At 38.9% G+C, this 25,207-nt stretch overlaps 2 protein-coding genes across 4 annotated transcripts in view; one reads left to right on the top strand and one right to left on the bottom strand.

Moving 5' to 3' along the window:
* Window positions 1–16,211, bottom strand: part of LOC131362533 (serine/threonine-protein kinase pim-3-like) — a 36,161-nt gene extending 19,950 nt beyond the window's left edge. For both annotated transcript variants that reach the window (XM_058404579.1, XM_058404598.1), the window contains exon 1: window positions 15,702–16,211. The gene's annotated coding sequence lies outside the window, so the exon portion shown is untranslated. The remainder of the gene's footprint in view (window positions 1–15,701) is intronic.
* Window positions 16,212–17,339: 1,128 nt separating this feature from the next.
* Window positions 17,340–22,748, top strand: tmem107 (transmembrane protein 107). 2 transcript variants are annotated; one of them, XM_058406617.1, is made up of 6 exons: window positions 17,340–17,510; window positions 18,843–18,956; window positions 19,636–19,703; window positions 20,686–20,786; window positions 21,017–21,113; window positions 21,891–22,748. In XM_058406617.1, the coding sequence occupies exons 2-6, from the start codon at window positions 18,870–18,872 to the stop codon at window positions 21,958–21,960; spliced, it is 423 nt and encodes a 140-aa protein (XP_058262600.1). In that variant the 5' UTR covers window positions 17,340–17,510; window positions 18,843–18,869; the 3' UTR covers window positions 21,961–22,748. The 2 variants fall into 2 exon arrangements, with proteins under 2 accessions (XP_058262600.1, XP_058262609.1); XM_058406626.1 differs by lacking the exon at window positions 17,340–17,510 and adding an exon at window positions 19,113–19,159.
* The last annotated feature ends 2,459 nt before the right edge of the window (window positions 22,749–25,207 follow it).

The raw sequence follows: 25,207 nt of genomic DNA, 5'->3' as shown, positions 1-25,207 counted from the left end.
ACGGTCTAATGTGGAGTTCTCAAGCTATTTGCTAGGCATGGGCACTTGCCCATTACAGGAGAGGCCACTTGGCAGTACCTTATCCAAACACAATAATACAGTTGAACATGAACATTTATGGTACGAAGAAGAGATGGACAATATGTCAATACAGTGTGTTTCACCATACAATGAAGTTCCTAATCCTAATCGGAATCATCAAGCAGCCTAACACGTAAGTTAAGGACATAAAAAAAAAAAAAACTATCGATATTTTATCTATATGAATAATTTCTGCATAACTAAATGTTGTTAACGCTGTGTACAGGATTGTCAGTGGCAGTTTGTATATATGACGTTACACACCGTTCGGTCTGTGGCAAAATGCGAGTGATCATGTGCCATTCAGCTACGTACTCAACACACACACACACACACATTACAGAATGGCACAAAGGAAATGTAACGTGGTGTGGTGCTCCTTCAGCAGGAAAAAATGCTCAATGCAATCAATATTTGTGCTGATAAAAAAAAAAGTCACACACAGCAACAATACAAGCAACCTTTTTCAGTGTGTATATTTTGTGTAATTTGTTCTGAATGGCCAGTATGTCTTTGTAATTTGCCTTTACAGGTAATGATCTTTTTTGTAAAAATGAACATTATTTTGAAAAATCACATTGAGATTTAAAATAATAAGTGTTATCCGTGGCGTTAAAATTGTAAGAAAAACAAGCTGAAAAATGTGTATGGTATCACATGAAAAAATTGTGGTATCGTTCATCCCTAGTGACGATTGTCTTAGCTGATTAATTGTTCTTATTGTTGATTATTAAATTGTAAAATAATAAAACCTTGGTTAAATGATGTATAGAAGGAGATGAAGATAAAGTGTAAAAAAACAAAAACAAAAGGGGGTCTCGTTCATTAAATCCCCCCCCATGCCAAGCTATAGCCAAGCTCTCTCATTGCTAGCTCACAGCCTATAGCTAGTAGCCTATGGCTAACAGCCAAGCTGCAGTAAGGGAAAAAATTATTTGATCCCCTGCTGATTTTGTACGTTTGCCCACTGACAAAGAAATGATCAGTCTGTAATTTTAAATGGTAGGTTTATCTGAACAGTGAGAGGCAGAATAACAACAAAAAAATCCAGAAAAACACATTTTAGAAAAGTTATATATTGATTTGCATTTTAATGAGTGAAATAAGTATTTGATCCTCTATCAATCAGAAAGATTTCTGGCTCCCAGGTGTCTTTTATACAGGTAAGGAGCTGAGATTACAGTAGGAGCACTCTCGGGGAGTGATCTTAATCTCAGCTCATTAACTGTATGAAAGACACTTGTCCACAGAAGGAAGCAATCAATCAGATTCCAAACTCTCCATCATGGCCAAGACCAAAGAGCTGTCCATGGATGTCAGGGACAAGATTATAGACCTACACAAGGCTGGAATGAGCTACAAGACCATCGCCAAGCAGCTTGGTGAGAAGGTGACAACAGTTATAGCGATTATTCTCAAATGGAAGAAACACAAAAGGACTGTCGATCTTCCTCGGTCTGGGGCTCCATGCAAGATCTCACCTCATGCAGGTTCAATGATCATGAGAACGGTGAGGAATCAGCCCAGAATTACACTGGAGGATTTTGTCAGTGATCTCAAGGCAGCTGGGACCATAGTCACCAAGAAAACAATTGGTAACATACTACGCCGTGAAAGACTGAAATCCAGTAGCGCCTGCAAGGTCCCCCTGCTAAAGAAAGCACATGTACAGGCTCATCTGAAGTTTGCCAGTGAACATCTGAATGATTCAGAGGAGAACTGGGTGAAAGTGTTGTGGTCAAATGAGACCAAAATCAAGCTCTTTGGCATCAACTCAACTCGCCGTGTTTGGAGGAGAAGGAATGCTGCCTATGACCCCAAGTACACCATCCCCAGGTGACAGGACAACTACACTGCATCAAAGGGACAATGGACGGGGCCATGTACCGTTAAATCTTGGATGAGAACCTCCTTCCCTAAGCCAGGGCATTGAAAATGGGTCGTGGATGGATATTCCAGCCTGACACTGACCCAAAACACACGGCCAAGGCAACAAAGGAATGGTTCAGAAAGAAGCACATTAAGGTCCTGTAGTGGCCTAGCCAGTCTCCAGACCTTAATCCCATAGAAAATCTGTGGAGGGAGCTGAAGGGTCAGCCACAAAACCTTAATGACTTGGAGAGGATCTGCAAAGAGGAGTGGGCCCAAATTCTTTGAGATGTGAGATGTGTGCAAACCTGGTGGCCAACTACAAGAAATGTCTGACGTCTGTGATTGCCAACAAGGGTTTGCCACCAAGTACTAAGTTCAAGAAGCTTTATCGTCATTTCAACCACATATAGCTGACGCGGTCATGTTTTGCAAAGAGGTCAAATACTTATTTCACTCAATAAAATGCAAATCAATGTATAACTTTTTTGAAATGTGTTTTTCTGGATTTTTTTGTTGTTATTCTGTCTCTCACTGTTCAGATAAACCTAACATTAAAATTACAGACTGATCATTTCTTTGTCAGTGGGCAAACGTACAAAATCAGCAGGGGATCAAATAATTTTTCTCTAACTTTATCTCATAGCTAGCTCATAGCCTATAGCTAGTAGCCTATGGCCAATAGCCAAGCTATCTCATTGCTAACTCATAGCTAACTATAGCTAGTAGGTTGGCATGTGTGCTTGTGTGGCATGGTCACTTGCCCATTACAGGAGAGGCTACTAGACAGAAGCACAATAATAAAAGGGACCATGCCAAGCTACAGCCAAATTTGGTATAGTTATTAACCTATGACTAATAACCGAGCCATGTCATTGCTAGCTCACAGCCTATAGCCGTCTCATTGCTAGCTCATAGCCTATAGTTATTAACCTATGACTAATAACCGAGCCACGTCATTGCTAGCTCACAGCCTATAGCCGTCTCATTGCTAGCTCATAGCCTATAGTTATTAACCTATGACTAATAACCGAGCCATGTCATTGCTAGCTCATAGCCTATAGTTAGTAGCCTATGACTAATAACCAAGTCATCTCATTACTAGCTCATAGTCTATAACTAGTAGGTTGGCATGAGTGCTTGTATGATGTAATAATAACAATAATACAAAAGAATTTACTGTATTTATAGTACGAAAAAGAGATCCACAACACGATGACGGTAGATTTACAAAAATACACACTTTTCTAAAAATACACTTTTTTTTCCATCCTTTAAACATTTATACACAGACTACTAGACATGGCGAGGACTAGTATTTCATTATTTTCTAAAGGAACGAATTTGAAATGGCATTTTTATTCCAGTATTCCATTGTGGGCGTGTCCCACTGCACCTTGTTGATTGCGCTCTTCTCAGCTTTCTATGTTCAGCAATGTGCTCTGTACATTTTAGCCGTCAAAAAACGGTTTCTTATCGTCTCCTGTGTAATGAGTGGCAGTATCCATCGACTTCTTCCATCGATTCATCGTGTTATGACCGCTCAGAGGCCAGCTTTGACTTAGGGCCTGTGGCTCGGCAGTAAAGCTAAGATTATTTCTGGATTTATTGACTTATTTCCACGGAACTATTGTAATCCGGTCCTTAATGCTGCTAATCACTAGCTTGGTCTGTGCCACTACCAAGCCTTGGATTGGCACAGGTAAGTGATGTTGAGATTGAAAAAGAATTGTTTTTGAATTAAAGTGAATGAACTAGAACTTTTTGTAAATTGTATGAAATATTGGTCTACTTTTCTTGCCGAAAGCCCGGGGACTGTATAGCATGTTGACTTTTAGCTCACTACTTGTAGCTGTGGCTAATATGGTAAGATGAAATGACACCATACTTGATATTGTTGTCTAGGTACTTTTCATAAAAACCAGTCGGGGGTTTGTGAGAATGATGTCTAATGTTTACATGCTTTGGTGTCTTTTTGTATCATTGCAAATAAATAAATGACATGTTTTATCTGCTAACCGCTAATGCTAATCGCTAGCTTGGTCTGTGCCATTACTAACCCTAGAATCGGCACAAATGAGTGATGTTGAGATTGAAAAAGAAATGGTTTTGATATAAAATCCTGTTATTTCCTGTTTAAAAGCCTATTCTGGTCAACAAGACACAAGTACTGTGTAAAAAACGTAGAAATTCAAGGTCATGTTCTAGTTAAAGATGTTCTAAAGCTAAAAAGGTTAAAAGTGGATGTTAAATAATTCAATAAGGTGTGTTGCTGCTAAAAACATGATCATTAATCATTACCTTATTATCTATCTATCTATCTGATCAAACTCAATTAAATGATGTTACATGGATTGTTATGTTATGTCGCTCAAGCAGAATATCATTGAAATATGACTTATTGCCTGTATCTATCAAAAATATTAAACTAGAGAGAGAGAGCCCGACAATTTTGATTCTCGTGAGCATCCTAGTATAATATTTTTGTGTCTCTGAGGACATTATGGAACCCGTGTCTGTCAGTCACAAGGTAAAGCTCACTTCTATTTGATGCTAAATCTTAAGAGACCGCATGCCTGTTAAGCCCAAAACTTGATTTTGTTGATGAAAAAAAATCTAATTCTAAAAAATGTCACTTGTGCCAAATTGAATTGCACAGTCCTGTTATACAATAGCTGTAATGTCTTGTTATTGCACGAGTCATACTTTATAGAGCTCAGCCTCAAGTCACGTGCTTTTCGAAAGTTTACGTAACCACATACACACTCGTTTATCCGGCGCCCCGCACACACACACACACGAACGAAATACAGTTTTGATTTGATTTTTAAATGAATACAGTTAGCCAGAGAAGAATGCTACTTTAACATGTTAACAATAATTATGTATTTTAATAAGGAAATAATCATTTAGTCATACTATTACTCAATTAGTCATATTTATTTTAAGTTAAAAAAAAAAAATCAAAACTATTTCGTGCAGTGTGTGTGTGCGCGCGCGCAACCTGGGGAACAAGTCTGTTTCGGGTGGGGAAGAAGAGGAAGGAAGAAAAAAGAGAGAGAAGAAAAGGAAGAAAGCAAAGGAGAGACAGAATGACACGTGATTTATATGTGCCTGTTTTGTACATTTTTAAAAAAAAGTGCTTTTTTACAAAAAAAAATCACAAATAATTCAATTCTCCTCTCCCCTCCACAGCGACCCGGATTAAGACAAGGATTAAATTAATTAATATAATTTAAATTCAGTTTAGAAAAGGCAACTGAAACATTCCTGCTGTCAAAATGAGTCATGTTCTAACTCCTGTGTAGTTAGTTGGCTTTGATTATTTAATTGTCTGTAAAATACGTCTCCTCAGTACGACCTACTGTTAGAAATAGTCTTCGTTTTTGTTTTTTTTTAACATAGATAAGAATACAGCACAAGACAGACCATAACAATATACATAAGTGATAAATTATTATAAAATACTAACAAAGAATAGAAATCTATAAACAAAAAACTACCAATATTTATATTATTAAATATATATGTTAAAGCACACACCTAGATAAACTTATAAATAATGTTAAAACAAAGTATACATTCAAATCAAGTCAAGAAGCTTTTATTGTCCTTTTGACCACATATAGCTGATGCAGTATACAGTGAAATGAGACTACGTATCTCCAGGACCCTGGTGCTACATAAACAACATAAAGATTTAAAAGATTGAATGACTACTGATAATTTTCTATTATTACATTATGATAAGACAGAGATATTACTTATTGGTCCAAAAACCAGCACACACAAGCTCTCACAATTCAGCTCATATTATGAACAGCAGCTATGCTAATTACTTTCCACTTGTTTCCCTTCTTCTACCACCTATCCAGAGGCATACAGAGATTGTGCCAGCTCCATTGGCATCCAGAGATAGACCAGCTCCAGCCGGGTTTGGCTTTGTGAGGACTGGGGTATTCAAAGCAACGCTGCCAACCCGATGTGGACAACAACAATCTCTTTATTAATTTACACAACACTACACATGCTGTATCTGCATCACACAATTGACTGTACATGAATGCAGGAAGGACATTGTTCATATCACACTCTCCAGTGTCACCCAAATGAGGATGGGTTCCCTTTTGAGTCTGGTTCCTCTCAAGGTTTCTTCCACATACCATCTAAGGGAGTTTTTCTTTGCCACAGTCGCCTCAGGCTTGCTCACTTGGGATAACATCTAGGACTGTTTGTCTGTTTCTTATGTAAAGCTGCTTTGAGACAATGCTCTTTGTTAAAAGCACTATACAAATAAAATTGAATTGAATAAGAGTCTTGCACTCTGCCTTACTGAAACCTGGCTTAGACCAAATGACCACATTGGTCTGAATGAGTCTACTCCGTCGGGATATTTCTATAAGCATGAGCCCCGTCAGACTGGTGGTGGAGGTGGTGTTGCAACTATCTATAACAATTCTCTTACTCAGAAAACTCAAGAGTTACAGTCACAGTCAAAATATGAAGTCTAAACGAACTAGTGTGTGCACTGGGAACAGTTTAAAGACGATGCGTCCAACCTCTTCCCTTTCTCTAGCTGACGTCTCTCTCTCTCTCTCTCTCTCTCTCTCACACACACACACACACAGTAGCGCTCTGAAGTCTGTATTCCATTTAAAAATTCATCTAAAATAAACTATAATACTTATCAGCATCTCGAACCAGGGTCTCCAGCATGGCAGGCGGACGCGCTAACAGTACCACAAGGGATGAAAACCACCACTGTTAAGTTAACTTATAAAGATGAGGTTTACATCACAGCACTTGGTGCTGCACTCGGTTACAAATATAAAAGCTATACATGCTTAAGCTATTGCAAGACATTCTCAAATAATATATACAAACTAAAGTCACAGTTAAAATATGAAGTCTAAACGAACTAGCGTGTGCGCTGGGAACAGTTTAAAGACCTCCAACCTCTTCCCTCACTCTAGCTGACGTTACACACACACACACACACACAGTAGCGGTCTGAAGTCCGTAATGCATTTAATATGCATATAAAATAAACTATAATACTTATCAGTATGAAAAGTAATAGCACACTTAAGCACAACATGAGCAACATTTTAAGCTTATAATACTACTGAGATCAGTGGAGTAAAGGGAGTAAAAGCAAGGTGACTTATAAGCAAGTTGAAACAGGCTTTATACAACTCGCTGCACGGCACCTAGCGCAAGCCTCCGTTACATATATATATATATATATATAAACTATACATGCTTAAACTATTGCAAAACTTATCGAATAATAAACACAAAATAAAGTTACAGTTAAAATATAAAGTCTAAACGAACCAGCGTGTGCGCTCTGCTTAAATATCAGTTTAAAGACGATATGACTTAAAAAACAAACCTCTTCACTCACTCTAGCTGACGAGAGTACACATCCTATTTTAATGATGGATTGGTATTCAAATCCAATCATCTGTTTACAGAGCCAGGTGTCACCTTAAAGGTAATACTTTATCAAGATGCATTTGAGGTGGTTAATTCCCTTGGCTCTGCAAAGAAAAAACACAAAATTCTTGGGGTATACTTCACTCTAGCAAACTTTGATCCTTTTCATCGATCCACTGTTGACAACTTGCAGCTTTTGCTTTTGTGCAGAGAAGCTGATTTCAAACATTTTGGCCATGAAAAAGTGTTCTCTCCAGTAATATCAGATCTTAAAGAACTGGAGACAAATGAACTGAATGCACATGGAAACATTGTGAAGGCACCAGTCTTTTGCATTTCAGGCGATAATTTGGGTTCACAGAAAACTTTAGTACATGTCACTATTTCTGCCGCTATTGCCATATAACTAGAAGTGTGCTAGACAATTTGGAACACCAGGCTCCAATCCGCACAGTGCAAGACTACAGTGACACTGTTCAAGAGGTGCAAAATGGTAATGCATGTGAAGTCAGAGGTTTGAAATTTAATGTCTTTAATTCTCTGATATTTTTTCCATGTCTGCCAGCTAGGCCTCCCACCCTGTATTGGCCATGATTTGTTTGAGGGTGTAGTGCCATCTGACCTTGCCATTTACCTCAACTACTTTGTCAAGGTGAAGAAATTCTTCACATATTCACAACTAAATCTTAGAATCAGGCAGTTTAGTTACCAAGGATCTGATCCTGAAAAGGGTGTAAAACTAGGTGGCCAAGCAACAGAAAACTGGTGCCTACTGAGGCTTCATGCCAGGAACCACCAGTTGCTACAAGCATATCTACATTCAGGCTCCTTTTTTGCACCTATATTGGTGGTGAAGAACTCCTCCTTTCCATGCTGAACTGTACAGTAATGCAGTGCGCACTGCTGTAGGACCAACTTTGGTCAAGGAACCCAATATTGTGGCAACTATAGAGGTACAGTGTACAAAAAGGGGCTCTTTATCTGTTTGAGCCAAGGCAAGTCAACTGAATTTGGACAAATTGAACTCATACTGGTGAAGGAGGAGAAGCATGTGTACTTCATTAATACACCTCATGATGCGTCATATTTGCCAGAGTTTGGTGTATATGCAGTGAAAGAGCCAAGGCCGAGCATGAAGTGCAGAAAAGCAGAACTCAATGTGGATTATTATCCATTACCTGTGTACAAGCTTTTTGGGACAAGAGTCATTTCACTGAAACGTAGCATTGTTGACACACAGTAAATGGAAAGAAAGTAAAGATCATTCCAGACTATACGTACACCTCTGTCAGAATAATAGTACCCTATTTACATTTTTTTTTAACAAGACACACTAGGTTATATATATATAAGGAGCTATTGAGATTGTACAAAGATTCGACCTTTTGACTCCACCCCAACACAGTCTCAAAAATAAAGCTGCACACCACATAAACTTGGTACATAAACTGCAGTAAATACACCAATGTATGAACAATATCAGTGAGGGTCAGACTACCCCAGAGATCTGGAAATTTAACACTGGTTTATGATGATAAAATTTATAGCATTTACCTTAAATTGATTGTATGGGCTAGAGTAATTCAAGTCCCTTTTACCACAAATAGCCACTTGAGTTATACATAAAAACAATGATGTGAGAAACTAAACTGGTCAGTCTCATCTCTCCTGTATAGTCATGGATCGAGGGAGTGCTCTTCCTTCTTTTATTAAATCAACTCTTCCAAAACTAAAAGGAACTTGAGCCTTTGCTTGAGGTTCTTCAGGAGTCCAGGAACTAGAGGACTTGAACTACATCCAAGAGAGTGACCTTCTTCATGTCCTTATGTAGCCAGTGGAAGTGAGGAGACTTCTTTCACACTTCAAAACCACAAGTATGTGACAGTCCTCAAACACAGCCTGACAAAATGTCCCTTTCTGGTGAGTACACACTTTTATTGCACAGAATCTTCAGTTTTTGCACTGATAATTATTGTTAATTTAATGGTAAATTAAATGGTCTCCAGGTTGGCCTGCAAATTAGAAATTATGAACATACACTAGCTGTTAATGAACAAAATGTATGGTGTCCCCGGCAACATCTTTGATCAATGGAAATTTGATGTCACATCTGAATTTGCAGCCTAATTTGTTTTGTTTTTTGTTTGTTTCTTCTGCAACCCTTCAGGTTGCTACAACTCTTCAAGTTCAAATCTGCCGATATCAACATCTAGTTCCAATATGGATTTTACACCCTCTCAACTGTATGACATCTGGCTTTTTAGATTTGAAATTCCTTGGAAGAAGATGCCATCTGCCATCATCAGAAAGCTGGAAACAAGGAAGCGACCAACAAAAAGTGAGAGACTTCAAATAATTCGACTGATTGTTAGTGAAATCTTAATATGCCCAACACCTAGGAAGAAATACATTAGTGAGATTTCAAGAAAGATGGTAAAGGCGTATCCTGTGGCATTTAGAGATGTCATTGAAGGTGAAATTGTAGGCAGTGGGTATGATTCAATCACAAAACAAATGATGAGCAGAGTGGATAACTTGAGGAGAGGAACCACTTCACTTTTCTTGAAAAGACAAGCTACTGGAACCAGTGAAGGAAAGGATACCCCATCCAGGAGAAGAAGACTAGACACCTATGGATGTATAAACTGGCAACCAGTGCAGATACCACCTGATGAAACACCTAAATCTCAAAAAGATGCACAAGAACAGTTAAAGAAAATGTAAAAAGAAAGATGCCATGACATCAAGGGTATTGAGAATATGATGAAGGCCACCTTCTTCACTCAGAGAAAAGACATTATCAGTGGAATTGAGACGTCTGATTTGACAAAGGAATGGCCATATTTATTTGAGACAGTTGGCATGAGGACACATTTTAAAGAGCTTACAGGCCTGGACATTGATGACAAAGCCATAGCAAATAAATGTGCCAGAGTTGTATCATACCTCAAGTCTAGTGACAAGATGGGGAAGATGGAAACCATCTTCACAGAAATGGAAACATCAAGCAAAAAATATTGCAGATGTCAATGCTGCTGGGTTCCATCAACTACTTCTCAGGCATTTCAATGAGGAGAAGGATCAGATGTTCGTACGTTTGATTTTTTTTTTTTTTTTTACTGTACTATTGTTGTATTGGTCTTTAAAGGGGTAGTTGTTATGCTCTGACATGATGGCATGAGTTAAAGACATTCATGCAAAATGAATGTATGATGAGCTCAGGCTACAGGCATGCAGATAAAATATTTCAGTGAGCCAGCAGCTTGCCAGACAGCAGTAAATGATTTTTTTTTAATACATAACACAGATTTCTCTGAATTTGCACTTTGGGGCTGGACTGTGGTGTGACTGGTTGGTTGAACTGGTTTGATGTCATTGGTGGCTTTTCTTAGTATGGGTTTAGACTGCTTATTCATTGAAAACGTGTTTGATTAAATTTAAGCTGGTAAGAGATTCATGTCTGTAATTTGATCAATTTTAGTAATATGCTGATCAGTCCATAATTCATATCACTGTATGTAAAAAAAATAAAAAAATAAATCCTTTTGTAATGTGTGTTGGACAATAATGCTTACATAACAATTTAGGTGAAGGTTGATGGGTTTTGCAATATACAGTTCAGTCAGTTTGTAAAGTAAAATTACATTTAATAATTGTTGGACTTGATGGTCTTTGAGCTCAAGTTTGTCACAAAGTAACAGTTTTCTGTCTCTTCTGTATGTGTACACCAAGAAATTCTCCTTTGGAAGCTGAGTACTTCATGTTATCTGTGGACCAAACCATTGTGAATAGCCATATTATTGTCTTCAGTGATGCTGTTGTTTGCCTCCTACTACTGCCTGAACATCTCCTACCCAGCAGCCCAAGGAGCAACATTGGAGTTCTTGCAGAGGTAAGAAAGCAGAAGTCAATTTTATACATCAAAACAGATATAGTTAAAGCTCTATAATCTAATGCAGAGCTGTGCAACAGACCCTACCTATGAGACTCTGTCAGAGAGCGATTGATTCAAGTTGGTGGCAATTAGGAAGGCTGCAGTTTGCACTTTGAATATAATCCAACCCAATTAATTCAGAGGTCTTTCTAATATTGTCCATCTACAAAAAACAGTTGCTCTTTGTGGTTATCTTTAACACACATCCTGGATAGTGTTCCTGATCTGTTGAAAGTTTTTTTTTCACTATTCCAACTGTCATTCACTACACTGGTCATTAGAGGACTACCAGGTTGTCAACATCTGAATGTACCAATGTATTGTTACTTCTTAATGTCTTTTTTGTTTTTTTAAATTCCTGATTCATCCTCATGTCAAGATGTAGCAGCAGGCTCCAAATGCAAACGTCACACCTAACATCAGCTTGAGAAAAATCTTGCTAAGATTTTGTTTATAAAATAATGATACAAAAAACTACCTTAGAAACCTTCGAGTAGACAATCATCAATTTACCTTCTGTTCCCTAAAAGTTGTTTGGCCAATACAGAGTCACCAGTTAACCTAACTTCTTTGGACATAAAGGGTATTTCTGGTACAGGGAGAACATGCTAACTCTCACCACAAACATTCTCTGTGCAAATTTTCTCTATTCTGCCAATTTGACTTATAATATATGAAACGAGTATATTAAAGTTGAGTCAATATTTCAATCACTGAAGTTGTTTGTATTTAATTTGCCAGATGCCTTTTTCAAGATAAATCCTGAAAAGGGTTAAAAAGTGGAGAAGACCACATTAAAAAAAGCTGCTGGTAGTCAATCCAAAGGTTCTTTCACTGATAACAAAAGTTGCAGAAAGAAAGAAGCATTCTTTAAAAGTGGTCAGTTTTTTTTGCCATTTAATGACGATTATTTTTATTTTATAACAAATGTTGGATATTACATACAGTATTGCACAGTTTTCTAAGCAAGAATGTTGAAAGCGGTGCAACTGTTTTCTTTTCTGGTCTGTTGGGCAACAGAATTAAATAAATGTTGAGAACAGGAAGCAAGTGTGTGCTGTTATTGAAAAGCTAATCTCATCATTGTGTAATTTGTCAAGTAAGGTTAAATACATCAATTTTAAAGGTGGGCATACTTTATGACAGACCTTTTTAAATATACACACTTTTTGTAGAATTACAGGTAAAAACTCAGTAATCCTGGGATATATTGATTAAATTTACAAGTTTTTTAAATAAAATGATTTAACAAAACAACAATTTACAACACTGTTTTGCACTTTTAAGGCTCATTATTTGTATTATAGCAGTGTCTGACCATATTTATAGCTAACCTCATTGTTTTTACATGAGAAAATTTTGTTCTTTAAACATTAAAAGCCAAACAAAAATCTCTCATGTAAAATTAAAGCAAAAAAATAAAAAATAAACAAACCGTATTTTAATAATGGAAGATTACTGTAATTTTACGAGTTAGTTTTTTCCTGTTATTTTACAAAATGTTATTGGCATCCCAGCTGCTGGAATATTTCCGGTTGTTTACATTTTTTTTTTTTTTTTTTTTACATTGCAGCTAAAGTCTTTTTTTGTGATTTTCTGTTCTCTACATAAAATGATCCTACATAATGTAAAGAACATTCTGTAAAAGTATAACCTTGATATCTTAAATTGTCAAATTTGAAATCATTGTGATATTTATAGATGAAATCAATCTTTGATGCTCATTATCTCAGAATTTGATTTTGAGACTTTAGCCTGGTTTTCACAGACAGTCACATATTGCATTTACTAATGCTGGTTTATAGCTCCTAATAATGTACAGTATCAGCTTGCATAATTTGTATGTGTTTTTTCTGTACTAACAATTTAGTCATAATCTTTGCCCAAAATTTGCATTAGTAGAGGTCATTTGATATTCATATCTTCACCATCTGTATAGCATGTCATTGATTAGAATTACATGGTTTAAATTGGGATTAAATCTCTCCGTTTTAGGTTCATGGTGAAACCCTGGATGCCATCATGAAGAGAATGCGTGTTGGACTTTTGATTGGACATGAAGGTGTCCTTAATGATGCTTTTCCCCTGGAAATTTTCAATGTGGCTGTGGTGGTAGAGGAGACTATTGTTTTACATCACCTCAAAGATGTGCCTACTGCCTTTGCTATGCTGATGGGAACCGTCTACTGCCTTAATCTGGAGGACCCTCACAATATGAAGTACTCATTTGAGTTCCTGCAAAAAGTTGTCATGAAAATTAAACCTGACCACTGTTCTGCTAGAATACATGGGCTTAGAAACAAATTGTTGAGAGATCCTTTATCCTAGAAATATTACATGAATTGTTAAAAACACGGTCAGGTGTTTTCAAAGATTAAATTATTATTTAATTAAATTATTAGTGTTTACCTGGATGAAAACGTTTTCAAACCGTTACGCACTGATGATCTTTTATCAGCAACAGAATTATACATTACACTTGAGATATTAAGATGCAAGTTGATTCAGCTAACTAACATTATTAGTTGAGTCAAGTTTAAATAAAATGAGGATTTTGTGGATTTGACATGAAAAAGTGAGTTTTTTAAATTGATAATAGAACATAGCAAGTTGTTTCAACTTAGAGTTATAAAGCTGAAACAACAAATGATCATTAGTTAAACACTATATGTAAAACATGTTTCCTTGAGTTGAAACAAATCATATATTTAAGTTGAGTTTACTCACGTTTTTAAGGCAGAGGGTGAACTTTTGTTTCTAAGTTTAACCAACATGTTTTGCAGTGTAGCGGCTACACTATATTGCCAAAAGTATTCGCTCACCTGCCTTGACTCGCATATGAACTTAAGTGACATCCCATTCCTAATCCATAGGGTTCAATATGACGTCGGTCCACCCTTTGCAGCTATAACAGCTTCAACTCTTCTGGGAAGGCTGTCCATAAGGTTTAGGAGTGTGTTTATGGGAATTTTTGACCATTCTTCCAGAAGCGCATTTGTGAGGTCACACACTGATGTTGGACGAGAAGGCCTGGCTCTCAGTCTCCGCTCTAATTCATCCCAAAGGTGTTCTATCGGGTTGAGGTCAGGACTCTGTGCAGGCCAGTCAAGTTCATCCACACCAGACTCTGTCATCCATGTCTTTATGGACCTTGCTTTGTGCACTGGTGCATAGTCATGTTGGAAGAGGAAGGGGCCAGCTCCAAACTGTTCCCACAAAGTTGGGAGCATGGAATTGTCCAAAATGTCTTGGTATGCTGAAGCATTCAGAGTTCCTTTCACTGGAACTAAGGGGCCAAGCCCAGCTCCTGAAAAACAACCCCACACCATAATCCCCCCTCCACCAAACTTTACACTTGGCACAATGCAGTCAGACAAGTACCGTTCTCCTGGCAACCGCCAAGCCCAGACTCGTCCATCAGATTGCCAGATGGAGAAGCGCGATTCTTCACTCCAGAGAATGCGTCTCCACTGCTCTAGAGTCCAGTGGCGGCGTGCTTTACACCACTGCATCCGACGCTTTGCATTGCACTTGGTGATGTATGGCTTGGATGCAGCTGCTCGGCCATGGAAACCCATTCCATGAAGCTCTCTGCGCACTGTTCTTGAGCTAATCTGAAGGCCACATGAAGTTTGGAGGTCTGTAGCGATTGACTCTGCAGAAAGTTGGTGACCTCTTCGCACTATGCACCTCAGCATCCGCTGACCCCTCTCCGTCAGTTTACGTGGCCTACCACTTCGTGGCTGAGTTGCTGTCGTTCCCAAACACTTCCACGTTCTTATAATACAGCTGACAGTTGACTGTGGAATATTTAGGAGCGAGGAAATTTCACGACTGGATTTGTTGCACAGGTGGCATCCTATCACAGTTCCACGCTGGAATTCACTGAGCTCCTGAGAGCGACCCATTCTTTCACAAATGTTTGTAAAAACAGTCTGCATGCTTAGGTGCTTGATTTTATACACCTGTGGCCATGGAAGTGATTGGAACACCTGATTCTGATTATTTGGATGGGTGAGCGAATACTTTTGGCAATATAGTGTATGTAATCATTGATAATGCAATAAATAGAAATAAATGAATGAATCAACACCAAATGTATTGCAGCTTGTCCTGGATAAACTGAGTGAATGAATTAAAACCAAACGGAACTAAATGAAGCAAACTTATGAGTAATTAAATGAATCAGAATGAATGAATGAATGAATGAATGAATGAATAACAGCATGTTGTATTTAAAATGAGTAAATGACGTAAGAAGAGAAACCAGGTGAATGAATGAACCATCCAAGACTGAATAAATGAGTTAATATAATTGAATGAGGTGGTTCTGGACATGAGAGCATGCAGCATGGAAGCTCTGGAGCGGGTCACTTACCGGCGTTCCGAAGTTTCTTGTAGACGGAGAAAATCACAAAACAGGTTTCCCAAAATATCCACCAGGATGGTGAAGATGAGGAAGCAGCCGAGCGTTGTGGTGACCCACGGCGGTCTGTGGAGCGCGTGCTCTCCAGCGGTGGAGCCGTTCACCTGACTCCCGTTCCGAAGCATCGCGAGCCGCTCAACGGCTGGCATTTCCCACTTAACATCTGGCTCGGAGCGTGTCCATCCAACTGCCTGCTTTCAGCCGGGGGGTCAAGAATGGGTGTCCTGTGGTGCGCGTTTCTCCATGGTGTGTGTGCGCGCGTGGGGATTATGTACTCCACCTTGACCGTGCGTAAAGTTTCTTTAACTCCACTGTGATCGTGCGCGCGGTTGCCAGATTCTCTTACCTCCCTGTTCAACTTCTTCAGATTTTCTAGTTCAAGAAAAAAAAATATCCGGCGTCCATGAAAAGCTCTCCATGTGGCAACACTGCACGGAGATGTGAGGGGCGGGACTTATTTTACAAACGGCGTGCGCACGTGCCTGTGTGCGCCAATCGAGCTGCAAGTGTGTATCTACCACAGAGCAATGTGTAAGGTCTGAGTGCACGTGTCCTGACTAATTATTTATTCATCTTCGGCACGTGCTTCATATTCATAAGGGTCGCAGAGTAATTGAGTCAGGAAAACACTTTGGATGAAAACCCAGTACTACACACACACAGTTTAGTATCAAATCCACCCACTGCCCCCATTGTGTAAAATCTGTGACTGTGGAAACCCCAGAAGATTATAAACTCAACATTCATGACACAGATAAAGTCACAGTGATTTTTCTTCATTCTGATATGTAATGTGAACTTTAACTGAAGACGTGTATCTGCACCAATCAGGCATAACATTGTGACCAGTGACAGGTGAAGTGAATAACACTGATGATCTCCTCATCATGGCACCTGTTAGCGGGTGGGATATATTAGAGGCAGCAAGTGAACATTTTGTCCTCAAAGTTGATGTGTTAGAAGCAGGAAAAATGGACAAGTGTAAGGATTTGAGTGAGAATTTGAGAGAATATATCCCACCCACCAACAGGTGCCATGATGAGGAGCTAATCAGTGTTATTCACTTAATTCACCTGTTACCATTGCTCATAATGTTATGGCTGATCAGTGTATAATCAATCTAATTATTCTTACTGATCAAACTAGACACAGCATAAAGTCTATTGCTTCCTCCAACACACATACACACAGAATAGGGTGTTTGTGTGCCCATGGCACCTTGTTGTTTGGTTGTTTTATGTTGAACGGTTATGTATGCACTATCTATGAGTGTCTCTGGCATTTCTATGATTTCACAGACCTACTTTTTGTATTCTAGTCTAGAAAGAAAGAAAGAAAGAAGCAAATCACTACCTTACAGTTTTGACTTATGTCAAAGTGTCATTCTTATTTAAAAAGACTCATAATGGTAATTTTTTTTTTCCTTTTCCCCCCCCAAATGCCCAAAACCTTTTCCAATACTTTAGATGCCTGTAAAGTGTCGCGGGTGTCAAAAGTATTGGAACACACGTGAGCCTTTGCGCTGAGCTTCCAGGCGTCTCCTGTCCAGCAGGGGGAGATAGGGATCACATTAAGCACATTGACCACGAAGAAACCAGTGTTGCTGTAGTAACGGGCAAGAGAGACGCTTTCTGCTAATTCTGTTGCTAAATACTCCGTTTTAACGTGACTGTGAACGCTGCATGTATGATATGGAGTATTAATGTATTATAACTGCGGCTACGTGAATAACTGAAAACTAAACTAACTGCAATCAACCTGGTAAGTCTGTGACCTAAACAGAGCTTTAGCTGTTGGTTTGAAGACCTTTATTAAGTTAACGAAATACATAACCGGTTATTATGTCCCTTGTTTAAAAATTAAAACTAAAATACTGCATGGTCATCACTTAATAACGAGTGCAAACGAGATCATGTCGTCGGAATTCGATTATTACACATTACGTATCCACAGCCTGATAAAGTTCACTAAATAACTTCTGCCTAAATATTACACCAATATATCAGCAGAAGATTCAGTCCTATAAGCTGTGAGATGGAGCCTCCATGGGTCAGACTTTGTCCAGCACATCCCACAGATGCTCGATAGGATTGGGATTGGGAAGTCAACACCCTGAAGTCTTTTTCATTTTTTTCATGTTTGTGGGGTGTTCCCGGTCTGCAGTGGTCAGTATCTATCAAAAGTATCCTTTAAGTCCTGTAAGTTGCGAAGTGGGGCCCATATATATATACACCGATCAGCCATAACATTATGACCACCTGCATAACATTGTGTTGATCCCAAAACAGCCCTGACCTGTCGAGGCATGGGCTCCACTAGATCCCTGAAGATGTGCTGTGGTATCTGGCACCAAGATGTTGGCAGCAGATCTTTTAAGTCCTATAAGTTGTCTAGATGGAGCCACCATGGATCAGCCTTTTCCAGCACATCCCACAGATGCTCTATAGAATTGGGATCTAGAGGCCAAGTGGACACCCTGAACTCTTTTTCATGTTTTTGTGGGGTGTTCACGGTCTGCTGTGGTCCTGTAAGTTGTGTAGTGGGGCTCATATATACACCGGTCAGCCTTAACATTATGACCACTGGCATAATATTGTGTTAGTCCCCCTTTTGCTGCCAGAACAGCCCTGACCCGTCGAGGCATGGTCTCTACTAGATCCCTGAAGGTGTGCTGTGGTATCTGGCACCAAGATGTTAGCAGCAGATCCTTTAAGTCCTGTAAGTTGCAAGGTGGGGCCTGCATGGATCGGGCTTGTTTGTCCAGCACGTCCCACAGATGCTTGATTGGATTGAGATTTGGGGAATTTGGAGGCCAAGTCAACACCTAAAACTCATTGTTGAGCTCATCAAACCATTCATGAACCATTTTTTTTCTTTGTGGCACGGTGCATTATTCTGCTGAAAGACGCCACAGCTATCAGGCAATACCATTTCCATAAAAGGGTGTAGTCAACACCCTGAACTCTTTTTCATGTTTTTCAAACTATTTCTGAACAATTTTTGCAATGAATCCTGCTGAGAGATGACAAGAAAGTGTGTATTTGGTCTGCAACAATGGTGGTAACATTGGCTTGCTTATTTTATTTTTACCAGAATGACCCTTTTGGCTTTTTTTTGGACATGTCAGTGATAAACAGCCTCGTCCCAGCTCGGTTTCTCATCCTCACCGCTCACCTTGTGATGGTCATCACTATCTTCTGGTCCCGGGTAAACACACACACACACACACACATTCACCAGATTTCTATATTTCTCACTGTTTCTATATTTGCTAAAAATGTGATAATGATAACTGTATCGAATGTAATGAAACTGTAATGAAAACTGCTATAATGATAAAAATAAAAACACTTTCTGTTATAGGAACCTAATCCAGTTGAGAATTTGAGTTAATGATGATCATTTTCCTGGTACAAAAGGATTTTATTTTCTCCTTCTCTCAGACCACAGTAATGTTTAATGTTAAGTTACATCAAAACAGTTAAATATAGTCATGTCAACATCTTTACCCCCCCCCTCTCTCTCTGAGTTAATAAGGCAAAAAACACATTACCACTAAGTGCAAACTCCTTTGTCCTAAAGACTTACCTAAAAGGACCAGCTTTTCTGGTACTGAAACTGAAGATCCTTAATGCCACATAAATGCCTTCTCACAGGAAAGTGCACCATATCATAGAAATACACCTTTTATATGAAGGGTCTTCTGTACAAGTTCTTGTGTCAGCCGTTACTACAGAATGAATTTACTAAAGCCTGTGATTTGACTTGAACTTTAACTTTGACTTTAACTTTGCCTCTCTGGATATGAAGTAATGTATTCATGTATTTGTGCAGACTGATCCCAGGTTGCAATATCGTATCAGCTTAACATTACTGTGTTTTACAGGGAAACAATGTTAAATCATGCTTACCGCTGGACTTCACAGAGGAGCAGTACACAACTGAGGACAACCGGTAAAAAACACCCGCCAATAATCAGCAGAATAATTGTCTAAGATACAGTGGCAGCCCAAGAAAAGTAGTAGGACACATAGATCACCACCACATACTGTATATCAACAAATGTTCATCATTACCAAGTCCTTCCTACATATTAAATTCTGTACAAATGCTAAGTACCTCTTTGAAGTGACCAACAATTTAAAAATGTTGCTATGAGCTTCCATGGGACAGTATGCTCACTGTCCCATTCACCTCTATAGAGTTATTATTGTACCATGTGGTAAAAAATTATTGTAGCTGCAACAAACAAGCGCTGAGTGAAACCCACTGGGGCAGGAGTCATGCTGCCCCTTGCTCACTCTATGAACATTTGTAGTTGAGGAGAGGCAACAGACAGGACGTTTAATGACAGGGTTGAAAGTTTAAAACGGCTTAAAAATTATGTCCTGATGGACAAAGATGAAGTATAAGTGCACACAGTGGGATTATGATGTACAGAACCATTTCTCTGGCAAGTTATATAACAAAATGGAAAGGTGGGATATGGAGAGGATAATATTCGTGCATCAGACATGCAGGTGCTTTACGGGGACCTTGTTTAGACACACAAAGACTGAGAAAAAGAGGTTTTTTTGACACTTAGTTGGGCTGAAAATGTTAATAAACTGGCAAGCAAGACAATAGTCTTTATTTCTATAGTAAAATGAATTCGTTTGTTGATGTCATCCTGGTTCACCAAAATCTATGGTCACATTACGCTGCTGTTAAGATTTCCTGTCAGGTTGTATTATGTTAGCTGGCTCTTTGTATCCATTAAGTCATCATACAAAATTCTGACAGGAAAATGTTTGCTACAGGACAGTATCTTCAGCCGAATGATGTTCTGAAGTGCTGATGAAACGGATCTTGTCCCGATTATCAACACATCTTAAGACCCAAATTGAATTTTGAATGTCAGAATAATTAAAATGATGCTCTCTGTTTTTGCCCTCAGGATGATTATCGCTCTCTCAGTAACTCTGTGTCTATTTGCCATTGAATTGTTTGGATTCTTCTCCGGTGTCTCGATGTTCAACAGTAACCAAGGAGTGCTGTGTATCCTTACTGATGTCATCCGAAACACATGCGTGTCTTGCCATATTTAAGCAAACGTTCCTATTCCCCGCAGACACAGAAGTGGACAAGTGCAACATAAAAAACTGACTAGATCAAGCAGACAAGTTGATCTAAAAGTGTGAATATGCTACCCAGTGTCTAACCAGTCTACTCTTCTCGGCAATTATTCTAAAATGTGTGTCGTATTTTTCCTGAGCTTGTCTCTCCAGCTATGGCGTGTCACTGCAGCGCATCAGTCTCTCTGTCTTTCTTCGTCACTCAACAATGGGAATGTTGGGTTTACTGGATAATCTTCGCATTCTGCAGGTCAGCAAGAAGAACACCACACGTCAGTCTGCTGTAGACGTTGAGAGTTTTTGACGATTCACATTTGATCTCAGACTATTTTGAATAGGTTTTATGCTGATGAAAAATTATAAACAAAAAGTCTATAAATTAAAATGTCTTAATTGTAAACAGCGTGCATTTTTAATTGTGGAAAAAAGGAAATAAATAGATTAATTGCTATAAACAGAGGCTTAATATTGTAAACAAATGTATTACAGATTACCGTATTTTACCGTATACCCAATAAATTCACACACAAAAAAAGTCTCTGACATGGGGAAAATTATGGATTGAAACCTAATGCCTGACTCGCCATTTTTGACCAGTGACAGAGGTCAAATTCAGCTAAAATGCCTGCCTTCTTCATCCACTTTCATGGGCAGAATGAGACAAATGTATTTTGAAAACTCCCGAAGAGCTTGTTTTAATAGTTATAATGTGGTTGTGTAGACATGTAATACATGCCATTTATTATGATCCAGAACTGTGAAATGATTAATGTTGAGGTTCAAACTTTTCATGAAAGAATGCGATCATGTGACCAGCGTGCTCTATATATATTTTAAGGATATAGGTTGAACAGATCAGGACTCCTGGTGTTCAATCAGTGTAGCTGCATTTAATGCAGAATTAATAGAACGCTGATTTCCACTATACATCATGTCACAATGTATCGTTACAACCCTATTTAGTTATGATCAGTGTAGTTTGTGTGCATGAGAACAACTTAGATCCTTTTCTCGTTCTCTCTTACAGTGTCATTCCTGCCGTCTGTGAGCTGGTGCTGATCGCCGCTGTGTTCGGACTGAAGAAGAAGGCGATATGAGGGTTTAAATCCTGGGTCCTGTGCCTCTGTATGATGTCCTTTTTAGTACAAAAGATCTACTGTAATTTTTTTAACTGTAACTCTGTAATGAGTGATCAGCAGCATCAGCATTGGTGGATCCTTCAGATCAGATGGTTTGACTTCTCATGTGACATATTTGAACATGAAACATGCAAAGCTGGTGGGACTACCTTTTCATCATGTACCAAATTATTTTGGGATTATTTTAATTAGAGCAATACCAGCAGAGAGCCTTGGATCACATGTGAATGGATGCTTAAAAACAGTTCTTGTTAATACTTTTCCAGTTTCCTTAGACATGTATAATGCTGAGAATTTTAATGTATCATGTATAATGCTGAATTTGACTTCTGAAGTGGAAGGTTGGAAGTCAGAGCCGCGATTGATGGATTTTCAACCTCCATGCTCTTGAGGTGTGACCATGGACATCTCCATCTTTATCTTTGGTTAGCAACAAACTAGCCAGCTAACTGTGCTGAGTGATAAATATTTCCTTCTTCGAAACAGCAAACAGTAAATGATGCATAGTAAATACTGTAGATTTTTACAAATGAATAAGTCTGTATATGTCTGCAGATAGATCTAAAGCAAATACTGTATATACATGTGTACATGAACCATGCTGACTATCCCGAGTTTGTTTTATTTTGTTTTTATTTTTCACCAATATATGGAATGTTCTTGTACGTTAGAAAGCAGTTTGCATTAACATTTTTAATTGCTTACAGTATTTCTACATGTTCAATAAAGATGACCATGCACTATTATTATTATTATTGTTGTTGTTGTTATTATTATTATTATTATTATTATTATTATTATTATTATTATTATTGTTATTATAGGATTAGTAGTATTAGTATTTCAAGTAATAAAAAGCACAACTCTGCACAAATTTCACATTTTGCTACATTAATTGTCTTAATTTAACTCTCTAAAGTATTCTTTTTTAATAACAATACTATTATTATACATTATAGTGTATTATTATTATACATTTTAGTTTACTATTATTATGCATTATAGTGTATTATTATAGTGTGCATTATTATGTATGATTTACAATCTAAGAGGACTGGAAATTGTACGGAATTGCATGTTGTTTGTTTTTACTTATTTAATTATTGTATATTATGGTTTAATTATTATTATTCAATTCAACATGCTGAATTTAACTTTAACACTGCCTAAGCTGGTAAAAATGGAAATTGTGAATGAAACGTAGGTCATTTAAAAAAAAAATAACTGTAGAATTTGTTAATTTTCAACAGATTTTCTACTACTGAAGCCTCAAAAATCTCATAAGGCCATGGCAGTTTTCCAGTACAGGTGTGTGGCCTTCTGCAGCTGGCGACAGACCTGCTCCTCACCAGAGGGTATGTATAGAAAAGACATAACCATACCATGTAATCTAAAGGTTGTGTGCCAACTGGGAGTGTTTTTTTAATGTTACAGGTAAGTATAGGTCCAGTGCAGGCCTGTGGACAGTCATCACTTTTTCCAGATTCTCCCACTCAAGCTATTGAGGAGAATTTGGTACGTGAATATCTCAGTATATTATATCTGAAATACACTATATTGCCAAAAGTATTCGCTCACCTGCCTTGACTCGCATATGAACTTAAGTGACATCCCATTCCTAATCCATAGGGTTCAATATGACGTCGGTCCACCCTTTGCAGCTATAACAGCTTCAACTCTTCTGGGAAGGCTGTCCACAAGGTTTAGGAGTGTGTTTATGGGAATTTTTGATCATTCTTCCAGAAGCGCATTTGTGAGGTCAGGCACTGATGTTGGACGAGAAGGCCTGGCTCTCAGTCTCCGCTCTAATTCATCCCAAAGGTGTTCTATTGGGTTGATGTCAAGACTCTGTGCAGGCCAGTCAAGTTCATCCACACCAGACTCTGTCATCCATGTCTTTATGGACCTTGCTTTGTGCACTGGTGCATAGTCATGTTGGAAGAGGAAGGGGCCAGCTCCAAACTGTTCCCACAAAGTTGGGAGCATGGAATTGTCCAAAATGTCTTGGTATGCTGAAGCATTCAGAGTTCCTTTCACTGGAACTAAGGGGCCAAGCCCAGCTCCTGAAAAACAACCCCACACCATAATCCCCCCTCCACCAAACTTTACACTTGGCACAATGCAGTCAGACAAGTACCGTTCTCCTGGCAACCGCCAAACCCAGACTCATCCATCAGATTGCCAGATGGAGAAGCGCGATTCGTCACTCCAGAGAACGCGTCTCCACTGCTCTAGAGTCCAGTGGCGGCGTGCTTTACACCACTGCATCCGATGCTTTGCATTGCACTTGGTGATGCATGGCTTGGATGCAGCTGCTCGGCCATGGAAACCCATTCCATAAAGCTCTCTGCGCACTGTTCTTGAGCTAATCTGAAGGCCACATGATGTCTGGAGGTCTGTAGCGATTGACTCTGCAGAAAGTTGGCGACCTCTTCGCACTATGCGCCTCAGCATCCGCTGACCCCGCTCCGTCAGTTTACGTGGCCTACCACTTCGTGGCTGAGTTGCTGTCGTTCCCAAACACTTCCACGTTCTTATAATACAGCTGACAGTTGACTGTGGAATATTTAGGAGCGAGGAAATTTCACGACTGGATTTGTTGCACAGGTGGCATCCTATCACAGTTCCACGCTGGAATTGACTGAGCTCCTGAGAGCGACCCATTCTTTCACAAATGTTTGTAAAAACAGTCTGCATGCCTAGGTGCTTGATTTTATACACCTGTGGCCATGGAAGTGATTGGAACACCTGATTCTGATTATTTGGATGGGTGAGCGAATACTTTTGGCAATATAGTGTATCTCCCCTGAACTCTATCCATTGCTTAAATTTTATTGCCATATATGTAGACTGTTAATGTATTTTTTTTTCATCATGTTGTTTTAGGCATACTGGCTGGTGCTGTTCCCATCGAGCCCAGCACTTTTATCAAGCATGGTCCCCACACTGAACCCACATCCGCTGTGTTTGTGGACCCTGGACCCTCAGCCACCAGCACTCCCCAGCCAAGCACTGTTCCTCCAACTTCAGCATTTCAACCACCTGAGCCACGTCAACCATGTGCATATACACTATATTGCCAAAAGTATTCGCTCACCCATCCAAATAATCAGAATCAGGTGTTCCAATCACTTCCATGGCCACAGGTGTATAAAATCAAGCACCTAGGCATGCAGACTGTTTTTACAAACATTTGTGAAAGAAT

The sequence above is a fragment of the Hemibagrus wyckioides genome, linkage group LG02 (genome assembly GCF_019097595.1).
Source record: "Hemibagrus wyckioides isolate EC202008001 linkage group LG02, SWU_Hwy_1.0, whole genome shotgun sequence".
NCBI classification, from domain to species: Eukaryota; Metazoa; Chordata; class Actinopteri; order Siluriformes; family Bagridae; genus Hemibagrus; species Hemibagrus wyckioides.
This window is presented reverse-complemented; position numbering and strand designations above follow the sequence as displayed.

Excerpts from the sequence above, each read along its gene's own strand:
- tmem107 (XM_058406617.1), top strand. The coding sequence starts at position 18,870 with ATGTCAGTGATAAACAGCCTCGTCCCAGCTCGGTTTCTCATCCTCACC. Across the intron at positions 18,957-19,635 it reads TCACTATCTTCTGGTCCCGG|GGAAACAATGTTAAATCATG; the intron begins GTAAACACACAC and ends TGTGTTTTACAG. Across the intron at positions 19,704-20,685 it reads TACACAACTGAGGACAACCG|GATGATTATCGCTCTCTCAG; the intron begins GTAAAAAACACC and ends TTTTGCCCTCAG.